The following is a 15,149-nucleotide window of genomic DNA, read 5'->3' on the forward strand; positions in this document are numbered from 1 at the left end:
ACATTATTCTTGCTCTCTCAGTCATCAGGAAAACTTTTTATTTCTCTAAAGTCCATTTCTGCAGTTCTGCATCCATTATTCCAGTAAGCACAATATCAAAGAGTGAATTATGATTCTGAAATCTATAGGAAAAGAAGAAGCAGCTTTCTCTTTCTAAACAGGTTTCTTCTTTTAGCTCTGCTGTCTTCAGCACAGTTTGTTATTAGGAGCAGGCTGTCCAAAAAAGACCACCTGGAAAAAAACATCAAAGGTTTGTTTGGGTGCTAATCCAGCCAGCAAGCCATCCCTCAATATAAGGCACAACTTCAGATGCAATAATTTCTAACCATAAACTTCATGCCAAAAATGAACAAGTGTGACTTTTGTCAGCACACCAGAAACAGAAAACCTGCTGGTTGGTCTGAGGCCTGTGCTCTCCCAAGTCTTCCATCTAGCCCTACTACACACATACATAGTTTACTTCCTCAGCTATTTGCAATGCTTTCATCTTCTTCCTAAATCTTACCATTAATGTCCTTGTTGCAATTGTTAGTAAACTCTAAATTGGCCTAAACTTCCAAATAATGCTTTATTTCCTTGAATGCCCTGGCCAGGTCAGGGAGCTCACTGGCATCCTCTTCCACCTGCTTTACTCTTCTAGCAGGGTATGTTGCAAGCAGACTTCTTGTTGGTAAATGCTTTACCAACAAGGCTTTCAGATCTTGCCTCACCTGGCTGTAGACCTTGTTTTCCTCACAGACCCATCCTTTTTTAACAGCTCTGTATGTACATGAATCCTTCACACCTCTGGGATCTGGGTTTCTTTGCCATCAGAAATGTGAAATAGGTAACACCTCCATTACTTGGTCTGTATGTGGAGCACAAGCCTTCAATTTATGTTACTTTAGAAACTGAGTCCCATCTCTTACACATGTATTGCTGTCTGGAAAGCCAAGATCCTTAGGGCTGGGTATCTTGGAAGGAGTACTACTGCTAGAAGGATCAGTGCCTGCTCTCAGGACTTTCTAAGCTCTTCTCCTCTCAGCACATTCCACAGAAAGCCCTTCCTTCAGGCCATGATCTCAGCACTTCTTCAGATTAAGGCAGTGACTTGCTGTCCCATGAGATGCACTTCCAGAGGATGAGCCAATGAAACAGATCATCACACTTCACAGGGATGTGCTTCAATCCCTGACTCCCACACACACGTTACTGCAGCTCACCACCCTCCTGCTCTGCTGCAGCAAAGTGGGTACTCTCAACTGCACTGCACCATGGAAGATACAGACGAACATCAGCCCTTCACAATCACAGAATCAGACTGGAAAAGATTTCTGAGATCATCGAGTCCAACCTGTGACTGCACACCCCCTAGCCAACTACACTGGGGCACTAAGGGCCATTTTCAGTCTTTCCTTAAGCACTTCCAGGGATAGTGACACTGCCACCTCCCCCCAGCCCATCCCAATGTCTAATCACCCTTTTTGTGAAGAAATCCCTAATGTCCAACCTAAACTTCTCCTTGTGCATCCTGAGGGTGTGTCCTCTTGTCCTGCCGCTGGTTACTTGGGAGAACAGTCTGACCCCACCCGATACAAGCTCCTTTTCAGGTGATTCTAGAGAGTGTTAAGATCCTCGCTGAGCCTCCTTTTCTCCAGATCCAACAGCCCCAGCAGCCCCTCAGAGAACTTGTGCTGCAGACCCTTCAATGGGCCCAGTCCATGGCGTAACTGCTCCGCCGTTAAACGGCGCGGCCACGAGGTGTTCCTCGGCCCAGAGAAAACCCCCGGCCCGCAGCCGGGCGGGGCGCGGGCGGCAGCGCGGGCCCGAGCGGCACAGGCCGGGAGCAGCCCCGGCCGGGGATCGGCAGGTTCCCGGCGCGCCCCCGCCGCCGCCGCCATGGCGCTGTCCCCGCCCGGCACGGGCACGGCGCCGCGCGCCGCCGGGCGCCCCCTGCCGGCCCCCGCGGGAGCGCGCGCGGCCGCTGCCCGGATCGATGCCCCGCCCCCGCCGGGCCTTCCCGACCAATCGCGGCCCGCCCGGCCGCGCGCGCGCCGCCCCGCAGCCCGGGCCGGAACGCCCCCGGCGCCTTTCGCGGCAGCGCCGTAAAGCGCGGCCGGCGGGGAGCGCCGGGGCCGGAGTGGCGGCGGTCGCGGTCGGATGCCCGGGGGCGGGGGCAGCCCGGCGCCCGGCACGCAGGGGGCGGCGGAGGCGGGCGAGGCGGCGGCGGGCGGCAGGATGAGCCTGTCGCCTAAGGAGCTGTCGAGCCTGCTGAGCATCGTGTCGGAGGAGGCGGGCGGCAGCACCTTCGAGGGGCTCTCCAGCGCCTTCCACCACTACTTCGGGAAGGCCGAGCACTTCCGGCTGGGCTCCGTGCTCGTCCTGCTGCTGCAGCAGCCCGACCTGCTGCCCAGCCCCGCGCAGCGCCTCACCGCGCTCTACCTCCTGTGGGAGATGTACCGCACCGAGCCCCTCGCCGCCAACCCCTTCGCCGCCGTCTTCGCCCACCTCCTCAACCCCGCGCCCGAGCGCGGCGGCGACGAGGCGGAGCGCACCCCGCTCTCAGGTGTGTCCCGGGGCGGCGGGGAGCGGGCCCGGCGGGGCGGCACCGGAGCCCTCCTGGACTGAGCGGTGGGGAACCCGCACGGCCGGCGCCTCTGGGCTTGGGTCAGCCGGGCCGCTTGCTGGGCTCTGAAGCTGCCCCAGGGGGCTGGGGATCTTTAGCCTGGAGAAGGGCAGGCTCGGCTGCCTTTCGCTCTCTACAGCCGCCTGAAGGGAGGAGACTGTAGCCAGGTGGGGGCCGGTCTCTTCTCCCAAGCGACCGGACAAGAGAACAGTGCAAAACTGAGCCACGGGAGCTTTAGGTTGGATTAGGGAGTTCTTCACAAAAATTGTGATTAGACATTGGAGTGGGCTGCCCAGGGGGTTGGCAGTCACTCATTATCCCTGGAAGTGTTTAAGTAAAGATTGGACGTGGTGCTCAGTGCCCTGGTGTAGTTGACATGCTGGTGTTCAGTCATAGGTCAGACTCGATGATCTCGGAGGTCTTTTCAAGCCTAATGGATTCTGTGATAACACGGAATTTTTGGGGAGAAAGCCGTCACAAAAAGCTGGAGGTGATTGGAGGCTTCTGACAGCCTTAAAGCTGTGAAACAAAACTGTTGGAGAGAAATACATGACAGTGAAACGCTTTTTTCCTCTTCAGTAAATATGACACTAGCAGTGTCAAGTAAATCAGTCTCTAAAAAAAATAACCTGTTGGAGAGACTACAGAGAGGACCACCGAGTTGGTTAGAGGGCTGGAGCACTGGAACAGGCTCCAGAGAAGCTGTGGATGCCCCATCCCTGCAAGTGTTCAAGGCTAGGCTGGATGGAGCTTGAAGCAACCTGGCCTAGGGACAGGTGTCCCTGCCTGTGGCAGGGGGTGGGAGCTAGATGGTCTTTCAGGTCCTTTCCAACCCAGGTCATTCTCTAATTCTGTAAATTCAGGTCACACTAAATAGCTCACTTTTTGTCTGGATGGGAAATTGTGTGAATGAACTAGTATGAGTGACTTAGCATCAGCTGTACAACATTGATCACATAGGCTGTATTTTGCATTAAAACAGTTCTGTATGTGTCACACAGCACAGACACTTCAGCTGCACCTACCTTGCTGTAAATAACAGATCAGTTTCTCTTAGTTTTGCTTATTATACAGGAAGAGCATGGAAACTGTTAATGCTCCCACATTAAAATCCATGGATTGTTTCTCATTGTGTCTCCACAGGCTTCTTACCTCCCATAACTCCTCCAGAAAAATTCTTCCTTTCACAACTGATGTTGGCCCCTCCTAGAGAGCTGTTCAAGAAGACTCCTCGGCAGATTGCTGCCATGGATGTGGGGAACATGGCCCAGTCAGTGGACATCAGTGGGCTGCAGCTGGCATTAGCAGGTGAGGCAGGCTTGTGCCTGTGGTGTCCTTAGGGATGGAAGCTCTCATTGGAACGTGGCTGTGGGCTACCTGGGAAACACCTGTCTGTCCTCAGTATGGAAAAGTTTAAGCTATGCTTTAAGGTCTTCAAACCTGTGTTCAAGCACTTAGAGAAACTTCAGGCAGAGATTACATCCTAACTCTTTTATCCTTCTTAACAAGTAGTTTTTGAAGCATCTATGTAATTGCCTTAAATACAAGAATATTTTGCAAGTATAGGAAGATTTTAATCTAAAGCTGTGACAGTTTGTGGTTTTTTTAGGGATGGGTTTTTCGAGAGGGATGTTTTTGGTGGATTTTTTCATTTGTTTGCTTTGCTTTAGTTATTTGTGGGTGATTTTTTTTTTGTGTTTTCATCCCTTTTCACCCTTTGCAGTATTTCTTTTATGAGAGAACCAGCATAACTGTAATACTACTGTTCCATGCCAGTATTTCAGCTGTACCTGGAAAATTGAGTATTACTATTATATCTTTAGTTTATTGCAAAGTTAGGCCTTGGAGTTAGCTCAGCAGTTGGAAAGAGATCCAGTTTTACTAGATTGAAAAGAAAAGCAGTGTGATGCTTATCCTTTGACAGGAGAACAGGAGGAGGGACATGACTGTTCATGTCACATCTGGAGCGAAGATGAAATATATAATATTGTTGGGAACAAGGAACCAGTTTAAAAACAAAAAGATCCTTTTTCCCTTGGTATGTTGCAGTGGACCTGCTTGCTTGAAAACTGACCATCCCAGTTCTGTATCTGTACAATGTGATTTATTGCTCTGAGATTGGGCACCATTTAGATTTTCTGTGTCCTGCACTTGTATCTTGGTGTTGTCTTTTTTTTTCTGTGGTCTCTGACATTGACTGGTAAAGCTGTGCTATACTGTGGGGTCTTCTGGGGTCCTCCTTAGCTGCTATTCCCAGACTGGGATAATTTGAAAATGCAAATTGAACACCCTAACATGCCCTTGTGGGTGAGACAAACTTTTCTGGTCCTTCTTATGTTCATCCTGTCTGCATTTTGTAGAACACTGTAGCAAATTAAAATTTTACTCAGATAACTTGTTGTTTGTAGTGAAAGGCATATGTGATGCCTTAAGAAACCTCAAGGTGCTTTTATTCGTTTTCCCCTTGGTACTGTGTTTGCCTTCTGAATAGTTTGTTCTCATTAAAGATTAAATAATTGAATCACAGAATGGGTTGGAAAAGACCATAAAAATGATCTACTTCTTCTTCACCCACTGTAGGCATGGACACTTCCAATAGACCAGGTTGCTCAAAGCCCCATCCAGCCTGGACTTGGACATTTCCATGGATGGGGATCCACAGCTCCTCTGGGCAACCTTAAAACTGTGGTTGGGTGAATGTGTGCTCTAGGCCACATGCTTTATTTTAAAATAGAAGATAATGATGGCTGAAAGTAGAATACAAAGACGTTAATAGTGCTTGTATAAAAATTTTATTATTGTTTACATAATCTAGTAAGAGTGCACAGTTGCTTACAAGCAGTTATAAAAATTATGTAACAAAAGCAGCTGCATTTGAAAAAACTCTGTGCTGTCTTTCTCAGACTTCTTGCTGTAGGTTCCCAGAATAACTGTCTGCTTTCTAATCACTTTCTTAGAATATACATCTTTTACTTGTTTTAAAATGATGATGCTTCTTCTGTTTGTTGTGTTTTGGAGAGTGTATGATTTTTTCACTAGTCTTCAGTATATTTCTCCTAATGATTCAATGTGCAGGATGAAGCTGGTGCAGGATGATGACACTAAGATGCAATGTTTGAGGTGTTTTGTTTTACACCCTTTCCCAGGATGTACAGAATGGCACAGCTGTAACACTTGGTAGCTCTTCAGAAGTATGGTCCTTGATATGAGTTCAGAGCTGTTCAGAGCAAGATGCTTTTTACTTGCTTTAGCACATATCTGCAAATTCAAATGAAATAATTTAGAAAGCATTCCATTTTTTCTATCAGTTTATCTCTCCCAATCCTTTTTTTGTAAAAAAAAATAAAACCACTTATCCTCTGAATCTAAGCTCACTGTGACAGTTTATTTGCAGTTCCTAAGGTGAATTTTCTGGTTTTGATTTTCTTTTTTGGTTTAAGGTTTTTCCACCACCACCCCCCAAAAAAACCAAACAAACAAAAAAAAAAATAGAATGCTGGAATCGACCATCTTGGGCATGAGTGTTAACACTTGTTCTGTTCTCTTTTCCCTTTGGTCTGCAGAGAGCTAATTCAAATGTTGGTACTGCCCTACAATATGTGTTAGTTCATCTGGTGTGCTATCCTATCAAAAAAGTCATTTTCTCCTAGTTGCAGGGATGGGTCTCCTGGCAAAGTGTTCCTCAGTGTTTGTCTGCTAACCTTTATTTGATGGGGGAGTGATTGACCTGGCATGAAAGTAAACCTTTAAATACATTGTCAAGCTTTCTTTAAGAATCAAAGAAACTTTCTTTTTACCTGTAAAAATAAAATAATAAGCTCCCTAAAAAAAAAACTTTTTGTTTTCAGTTTAGTTTTGTAAAATGTAAATGTATTAGTTGAAGATGCTGTATTAGTTTCTGTTAAATCACCATGTTATAATTCTTATTTCTGCTTACCTGAAGCTGTGGATTCAGCCCTTATTCTTGAAGCAGTGAAGTTGAACTTCTGAGCTTCAATGCATATAACTGAGGGCTCAGCCAGGCTTCTCAAATCAGTGAAGTGAGATATCAGTAATCATCTTACCTAACATCACTAGCAATTTCAGATTATGAGGTTACTAACAAATCCATGATTTACTGACTGTTGGATTTAAGTCCTAGGCTATTGATGAAAAGATAGAAAAAGGACACCCAATGCTTCTTCCCCAGTGCTGTACTTCTTTTGTTAAATCAACCCTTCTGTTCAGGGGCTAAATGAAAATACTCATGGGATGAAGTTTGAAGTAGTTGCTGAAGTAGAAAATATGTTTTATAAACCATCTCAATTGGACTTTGCCTTTAAAATGGGGATTTTTTTTTTAAGATTAAAAGTATTGTAGTTGTTGCCTTTAATAGAAAAATACACCCTGCTGTGGTGCTTCAGTAAGCATATATGCACATGTTTCCATTATCTGAAGTAGTTGGATAAAGTGGGACAGAAAGCCAGAAATAATAACAACTTTGTTCTCATGATGCTCTTGTCACTCTACAGTTTTGGGCATCTCTTGCAGATTTGTTTGGAGTCATATGAAATAGTTTGTGTGTGTGGGCAGCTGGAAAGGGTCAACATGATTGCACAAAAAGGAGCAAGCACACTTTGCTTAGAAGTGTTAGGGTACACAAAATATAACAGCACTCACTCAATTAGCCGGGAAATTGAGTGGTGTTTAGTTTCATCTGGAACTTTTTCAAGGGATTTCTTGTGTGGTACCAGCAATTTTGGACTTCAGATTGCTTAAGGCATAATCTGCTGCTTAGTGTTCTCTGTTAACAGGGTGGGGAGAGGAATGTTAAGTGATATTCTGTAGTGGGGATTTTTCTGCTTTTTGTTCTTTGGAGTTTTCTTTGCCAAAGTAATGGAAAACAGGATCTCTGAAAATAATACAGAGAACACAGAAGAGCAGCCATTAAGTCTCCAGATACAGAAGAGCAATAGATTAATGAGAGAAGGGCACATAAAAATCTGATCATGCAAGCAGTGAGGTCCATATTTTCCTTTTAAGTCTTCAGCTTAATGTTATTTTTCTGTAAATTGTTTGTGCTCTGTAATTTGGCCTCTAATGGGATGATTTTAGCTCCTTTCAGGTTTGCTTTAATGATGATGTCTGTAGAATCACATAACCATTAAAACTCCATTGTTTACCACTAAAGCACTGGTTCTGGCTTGACAGCAAATGTACCAGGAGCTCAGGCAATGCCACAGAAATATGTAGAGTAAATTTGAATAGCTGACTTCAGGTCTAGTATGACCATTATCTAGTATGACCAGCAGGTCTGTAAATAGATCCGTGTAGATCTTTCACTTTCCTTCTCTGAGAAATGATTACAAACCAGATACAGCACATGAACCCTTTGAGGAGTAGCATGGGAACCTACTAATGTGCTGCTTTTAGATGTAGATTACATCAGTTATGTGCCTGTTCTAAGGCCAAGACTACGTTTCAGATTAACATCTATTTCTTCTTTATCCTTGCTACATTACCCCCTGTGCTTGTCTGTCAGCTGGCACTCAGACTGCTGACTGCCCAACTGTACTAAATTTCATGTTGATATTATCTGTTGAGTTTTTTTAAAGCCAATTCTTTTCTAAAGCTGCTTGTTTCTCACTACTTTTTGTATTCTGGGCATCTCTGTTCCAATTTTATGGTTTAATATTCCTCTTTCAGAACGTCAGTCCGAGTTGCCAACACAGAGCAAGGCCAGCTTCCCCAGCATTCTCAGCGATCCTGACCCAGATTCTTCCAACTCTGGTTTTGACAGCTCTGTTGCTTCCCAGATCACAGAAGCATTAGTGAGTGGACTAAAGCCTCCTATAGAAAGTAGGTGCATTTTCACATCTTTGTTTCTGTAACTCACTACATACTGCGTTATTATAATTCAGATAAAATGTAATGGAATTCAGAAATATTTTCAAGGCCTGAAATGGAAATTAAGGTGAATGGAAGTGCAAAATTGCATCAGGTTGTTACTAGATCAGATTCTAGTGTTCACATTTACAGACTTTTCTTCAAGCCCTTCCCCATGTCATCTGTTGAACAAGACACTAGTCCCTGCACTGAGATCTGCATTGGCTGGTAGCACTTCCCAAGGAAGCTGTTACTGTGGAAGGGAAAAAGACCACAGGATCAGTGACACAGTGATCTGAGTCAAGAAGAAAAATAGGTGGATGCAATGGTATCACTAAAAATGAGAAATTAATGTTTTTCTGGGAGGCAAATAGGATTTTAATGCTGTTCTCAGTGTTGTAATAGCTTAAAGAAATAGGGGCTTTTGGGGTGTCTTCTTTTTTACTGATACAGAACTGAATCCCAAAGCTTAAGAAAACCTCTCCTGCTGTTGCCCTTTTAGGTCACTTTCGACCAGAGTTTATCCGACCACCACCTCCACTCCATATATGTGAGGATGAATTGGCATGGCTAAATCCAATTGAACCAGACCACACAATTCAGTGGGATAAGTCAATGTGTGTTAAGAACAGCACTGGAGTTGAGATAAAAAGAATAATGGCAAAAGCTTTTAAAAGTCCTTTGACTTCCCCACAGCAAACACAGGTAAGGATGATGTGCTTTCCTGTCTAAAATGATTCTCTAAGAGGTTATTAACTGCTGTGTTTTATAAAAGTTTGAGCACTTTAATTGTTCTGTGTTGGCATTCAGAAAACTTTTAAATAGTAAAAATCCAAAAATTTTGACTTGGGTTTGTCTGAATAAGGAAAATAATGTTCATACCATTGACTTGATGTAGTTACAGGTGAACAGCAGTGGCACTAACATGTTTTTGCATGGAAAAATCTTTGTATAACTAAGTTGTTCATGCTTCTGTAAAAGTTTTTGATAAATAAGTACTTCAGAAATATCAACAACATTTTTTTTCCTCTCAATTTGATAGTATTACCCCTGATTTCAGTGGGCTTTTTTCATAATCATTATGCTGGCACTATAAAATTAGCTTTATTTGCACTACTCTTTCTGCCAAGTGAACTTGAAATCGAGATTTCCTTCTACTGGACAGGAAACTAAAGGAGTCTTGTCGGATCTCAAGATCTCAGTCCTGAGATGCTGAGCCTCCGAGACCACCTTGGGGGGCCCGGGAGTCCTGGAATGTTGCCAGAAGTGTCTGGTGGCAGGGCTTTAACCCTACACAGGAGACGACAAGGATGAGGGCTTCACCGGGTGAATGGTGAAGGGATTAGTTAATTAGAGGGTGAGAAACAGGGTTTAGGATTTATGTACAGGGGGGTTTAGAGGAGTAAGATGGAGGAATTGGGGTGTGTCCTGCCCTCCTTCTTCTTCCTCCTCTCCTCCATCTTCTTTGGCCACGGTGGCACCTTTGGATTGGTTATTACTGAGAGTACACCGAGTTATAAGAATAGATGGTATTGGGGAAAAATGATAAATATTGTAGACGTAACAAGGGGTATAAAGATACGTGGCGGTCCGGGAGGGCAGACAGTGTGCCCATGGCTGACTGCTGAGCAGATCTCTGGTGGCTGAAAGAACATCTTTTAGATAAACAATTAATAAACATAAAAACCGAAAGAAGAACTGAAGCCTCTTCTCGTCCTTCGATACGCGGGCTGCCCCAAGGCCACTCCGGGCCTTTTCAGGCCCCTCAAACAGCCGAGATAAACCGGACAGAGTCTGAAACTTTTCTTTCGTTTTTTTTTTTTTTTTTCCCATAAAAAAGTCATCATGGATTTTTTTAACTCCCTTCTTTGCCATCCACAGATGAAAGACTCCTAAATGCATTAGTTTTATGGACACAGGTGCCATAAAACTTTCAAAGTTTTAAAGTAAAAATTTTAAAGTAGCTCTCTAAGTGCTTTTCAATAGAGAAGCCTAAATCTAAAAAGGGCTATCATTCTCTTGGATCTTAGATGTGTTATAACAGTTTTTTCAAGCAATAACATGAATAGTTGAGGAAAAATCAAATAAGGATTTTTTTTCCTTCTTCACAGCTCCTTGGAGAACTGGAAAAGGACCCCAAACTTGTTTACCATATCGGTCTCACTCCTGCTAAATTGCCAGACCTGGTTGAAAATAATCCTTTAGTAGCTATAGAAATGCTGCTGAAACTAATGCAGTCTAGTCAAATAACAGAGTATTTTTCTGTCTTGGTCAACATGGACATGTCCTTACATTCAATGGAAGTTGTAAATCGGTGAGTACAATCTCAAATCTGGTAAGGTTTTGCTGAGTGTGTAAAATGAGCAGTTTTGTTTTATCAGGAGATCTGGAAATGTTATTTTGATCCTTCTTGAGGCATGTCTCTGTGAGAGACAAAAGACTACAGTGGGACAAAGGGCACTTATTGTGAGAATCCTCCACAAACAGTTAATGCCACATGCCTAATCTGCTTAATTGCAACTTGTATTCTTGATGCAGCTTAAGTGAACAAAAGGTGCTGTTGTTAAACAGCTGCCCTGCTGTAGGTTCATGTTCTGTTTTCATTGAGAATAATTTCTGCAGAAGGTACCACCCATTTTCTTAACAGAATGCTAGCCCTTTAAATGGGAATACTTTTCAGACAGCTAATTCCCACAAATTTACAGAAATACATCTCTCCCACTAGTTTCTTCCATTTCTTGGCAATTACTGAATGTGAGCTACCAAAAAAGCCTCAATCAGCAATCCCTTTGAAGCAGAGTTGAATTGCACCTTAAATATCTTCTGATTAAAGAAACAGTTCCAAAATAAATGCCTCCCTACTGGTGCGGACTGACAGCAGTTACTGCCCTGAAGTGGAGCTAATGATTGCAACATGGAGAAAGAGTGGTGAGAGTAGAGCTTTTACCTGTGTCCAGGAGAGTACACCACCAGTCAGGCATGTGGCTCTCCCACAGCATGGCTACCACAGGAACAACTGCCCTCAAACTGCGAAGTGACTGTCAGTGCAAACAGGGGGAAACACTGATTGTTAAGGGAAATAAGATAAAAATTGAAACTAAAACCTTCACCTTTTTCCCTGTTGTCCTCATTTCACTATTTGAGGTAGGATTGATTTGAGTTGCTTTGGTCAGAATGTGTTGTAACCTTGTGGCAGTTCTCCATTTAGTGCATGTTGGTACATTGAGAGAGCTGTATTGCTCTTTCAGTTAACAGTGGCAACTCAAATGTCAGATGTACTAGAAACCAGTCTAACTTAGCTGCTGTACTGTCAGAGTTTAAAAAAGTTTTACTCTTAATTTAGAAATTTAAATGAGAAGAAACACATCTGGAAGCTGTGAAAAATCAGTTCTGTATTACAGAACTGGGAATAAACTCATATAATAGGTCTAACTGATATGATTTGTTTTGCCACAGAAACACTAGATTTATGGCTTCATAAACCACTGAATATATTTTATTTGAACAGGCTTACTACTGCAGTTGATCTCCCACCTGAATTTATTCATCTTTATATCTCCAATTGTATCTCCACCTGTGAACAGATTAAAGACAAATATATGCAGGTGAGTGCTTCAGTAAATTGGTTAGGAAAAGGTATCGCATATATTGCTCTGTGAAATATGTGCTATGATTTTAATAAGGATGATAGCATTAAGTTACTCTGTTTTACTGCTTTTTTTATTTCAAAGACACTTTTTTTTTTCTCCTAACACTTTCTGCTTTCTAAGCCTGTCATACTTGCATGCTGGTGCTGAGGAAGTTGTAGCCACTCCAAGGATCCCTGATTAGGGAGGGTCAGGGGAAACCTGAGGAGGTTTCCACACTTGTGGCATTCAGGGTTTTCCACATGCTGTGAGAGGTACTTCCTTCTCTCCTAAACTGATCTGTTGGTTTCACCAGATGCCCAGTAGAACTTTTCTTGGATATTGTCATTGGTGAAAAAAAACATTTCTGTGTTCAGTTTGTCCAAGGCTTTTTGCATCCCAAGTCCTGCCTGAGCTTTTTCCTCTTGAAACTGAAGGACTGCAGTGTCCTGAGTCTCTTGCAGCAACACAACTGTTCCTTTCCCATTAAGCATTTTTGGTGTACTCTGGTACCTTCTCCAGCTCTGTTGTATCTTTCAGCTACAGAAATGAAAGCTGTGTGCAGTGCACAGGATAGGGTTGCAATGTGGTTTTAGACAGCAGCAATCCTCCCATCTTGTTCTCAATCCCATTCTGATGATGACTGACCATGTGTTGTCTTTTGGTGGCTGCTGATGCTTCTCTGCTTTGTGGTTCTGCCAGACACACATGGGTAACTTGATCTGTGACCTGCTGAGTAGCTCTGCCTCTTACATTTGGTAGTGGAGTAGGAAAATAGCAGCAGATTTGGGCTGCAGCTGAGAATATGCCCAGAATGGGACACTGTGCTCAGAGGGGCTGCTGAGGGCACAGACCAGCTGTGCTTCAGGCACACAGGGAACAAAAAAAGAGCTCTGAGGGTCAAGGAACATACACTGATTACTAAGCAGCATGCAGAGCTTGAGATCTAACATTTTTTAATGTGTCTGGGGCCTCACAGCAGCTGAGACACAACATGTTTTGTTTAAAAAGCATGGTGCAAAATTACTGTTGGAAATGATCCTCAGAGACTGGGAGTCAGCCAGTAATCTTGCATTTGTTCTTTTGCTGAGTTTCATGCTCCTGGATTATTAAAATTACTCATGTAACTAATTTGTGTTGCAGAGAAAGCATGTGATGTCTTTTGATCACAATGAAGGAAATAAGTTGTTTAGTCTCTGAATTGTCTCATTACAAGTAGCAAATTTTGCAGTAGTAAGATCAGCTCCTGGAAAAATAGCTGATACCTGATTTTCAGTGTCAAATAATCTGAAATGCTTTAGACACTTAATCTGTCACGTCCCTCAGTTCTGTCTGATAGACATTGTTCACGTACATAATTGCTTTTAGAGAAAGGCTTGGGTTCAAGTTGTTTTCACAATGTGAAGTATGAGAGCACTTTAGTGATAAAGACATAGTTTTGTCCTTGGGGAAGAATGTGTTAAACAGATGGTTGGTGACTGGATCTATGTATGACAGATTTAAAGTGCCAGTTCCTAAGCTTTCACTTGCAATTCCCATCTGCTCTTCAAGGTGTTACCTAAGTAGCTCTTGAGAAAGAGGAACACTTTTAAGATCCTGTCTTTTCTCTGGATCAGGCAGGAAATGAGCCGTGAGTTCTTGGATTAGGTGTCCCTGGAATTTTTTTCCTTCTAACACAGAGCAAGAGGGTTACCTGCTGATTCAGCAACAGAGCACAGTCCATGAAGGAAGTTTGGAATCAGTTTGGTTGATGTCACTTCCTATCTGGAGTTCCTTGATAATGTGGTCATAAGAAATTTTAAGATGTGAAACTTGTTCAATTTTCTTTATGGTGCTATTGCAGAAAATAAGACTAAGCAAGACTCAAATGTTGACATAATCTTCAGCTATTATGCCTTCCTTGCCTTTATTCTGAGGTTATTATATAATAAGCTAAGTATGGTGGATAGGTAGATCAGGTGCTTCATTTGTGCATGGGATTAATCCTGAGAAGGCTCCTGCATCTGAAAGTACAAGAACTATAAAGCTGTCAGTATTTAAATATAGTAGTGGTGTGGGAAATGGAAGAGAAGGGGCAGCATGTACAAAGCTTGGGAACACAATAACTGCTGAAGCTAAAACACCTCACTAGTACTGCTGAGGACCAACAGTCCTGTAACTGACTTGGTGTCAAACATTTATTTAGATTATTAAACCATCTCTCTTATGTTTCAGAACCGCCTGGTCCGTCTTGTTTGTGTCTTTCTTCAGTCTTTAATCAGAAACAAAATTATTAATGTACAGGACTTGTTTATAGAAGTGCAAGCATTCTGCATTGAGTTCAGTCGGATACGAGAAGCAGCTGGCCTTTTCAGATTGCTGAAGACACTGGACACTGGGGAAAATCCATCAGAAACAAAAACATCAAAATAAAGTGACTGTCAGTGGCAAAAAAACCCCTCTTGCTAGTGTTCTATACCAATTAATTGTACATTTTAAACTTAAATCCCTGGATTAATTATGTATTATGTTAATTACATTATAAATAGCATTTTATGCATTTGAACAATAAATAAGGCTTTTTCTGATACATGTTTGATTTTGTGAAATGTGTTAGGCCTTACACTGTTTTTCACTATGGCTAAAATTTGTATGTTATATACATATCCTGAAATTCAGGCTCTAGTTCCAGAGATAATATAAAGGATACTTAGCCTTCACAGCAAATTTAAGTATTAATCTGGCACTCGCTGTCTTTGGGTCCAAAATTACTTGTATATAACTCAAGTCAGCTTGTATCAAGGTAAGTTAGTTCCTTGTTTTACCTTTTGTTCACCGTGTAAGACCTTCTAGGAGCTGCATAGAGCTCCTAACAATATATTCTAGTGAGTAAGGGAAAGTCTGTCTTGATATCTAGAAACAACTACAGGCTTATCTTCACAAGGCGGAAATGAAGTTGGGTGCTGTAGACTCACAGAAATATTCTCTCCTATCGAGACCACTGAGTATTTTCAGAATCATGCCAGCAGCAGTTGAAATACCATACCTTACATGCTTGTAAAAATCTTTCACTT

The 15,149-nt window shown here is 42.8% G+C and overlaps 1 protein-coding gene across 1 annotated transcript; it reads left to right on the plus strand.

Annotated features, from left to right (window-relative positions):
* Positions 1-2,040: 2,040 nt before the first annotated feature.
* CNOT11 (CCR4-NOT transcription complex subunit 11) lies at positions 2,041-14,665 on the plus strand. The gene is made up of 7 exons (XM_005486436.4): positions 2,041-2,545; positions 3,749-3,913; positions 8,291-8,443; positions 8,973-9,175; positions 10,582-10,784; positions 11,979-12,075; positions 14,311-14,665. Exons 1-7 carry the CDS (start codon positions 2,140-2,142, stop codon positions 14,506-14,508), a joined length of 1,425 nt encoding a protein of 474 aa, XP_005486493.1. The 5' UTR covers positions 2,041-2,139; the 3' UTR covers positions 14,509-14,665.
* The last annotated feature ends 484 nt before the right edge of the window (positions 14,666-15,149 follow it).

The sequence above is a fragment of the Zonotrichia albicollis genome, chromosome 2 (assembly GCF_047830755.1).
Source record: "Zonotrichia albicollis isolate bZonAlb1 chromosome 2, bZonAlb1.hap1, whole genome shotgun sequence".
In the NCBI taxonomy this organism is placed as follows: Eukaryota; Metazoa; Chordata; class Aves; order Passeriformes; family Passerellidae; genus Zonotrichia; species Zonotrichia albicollis.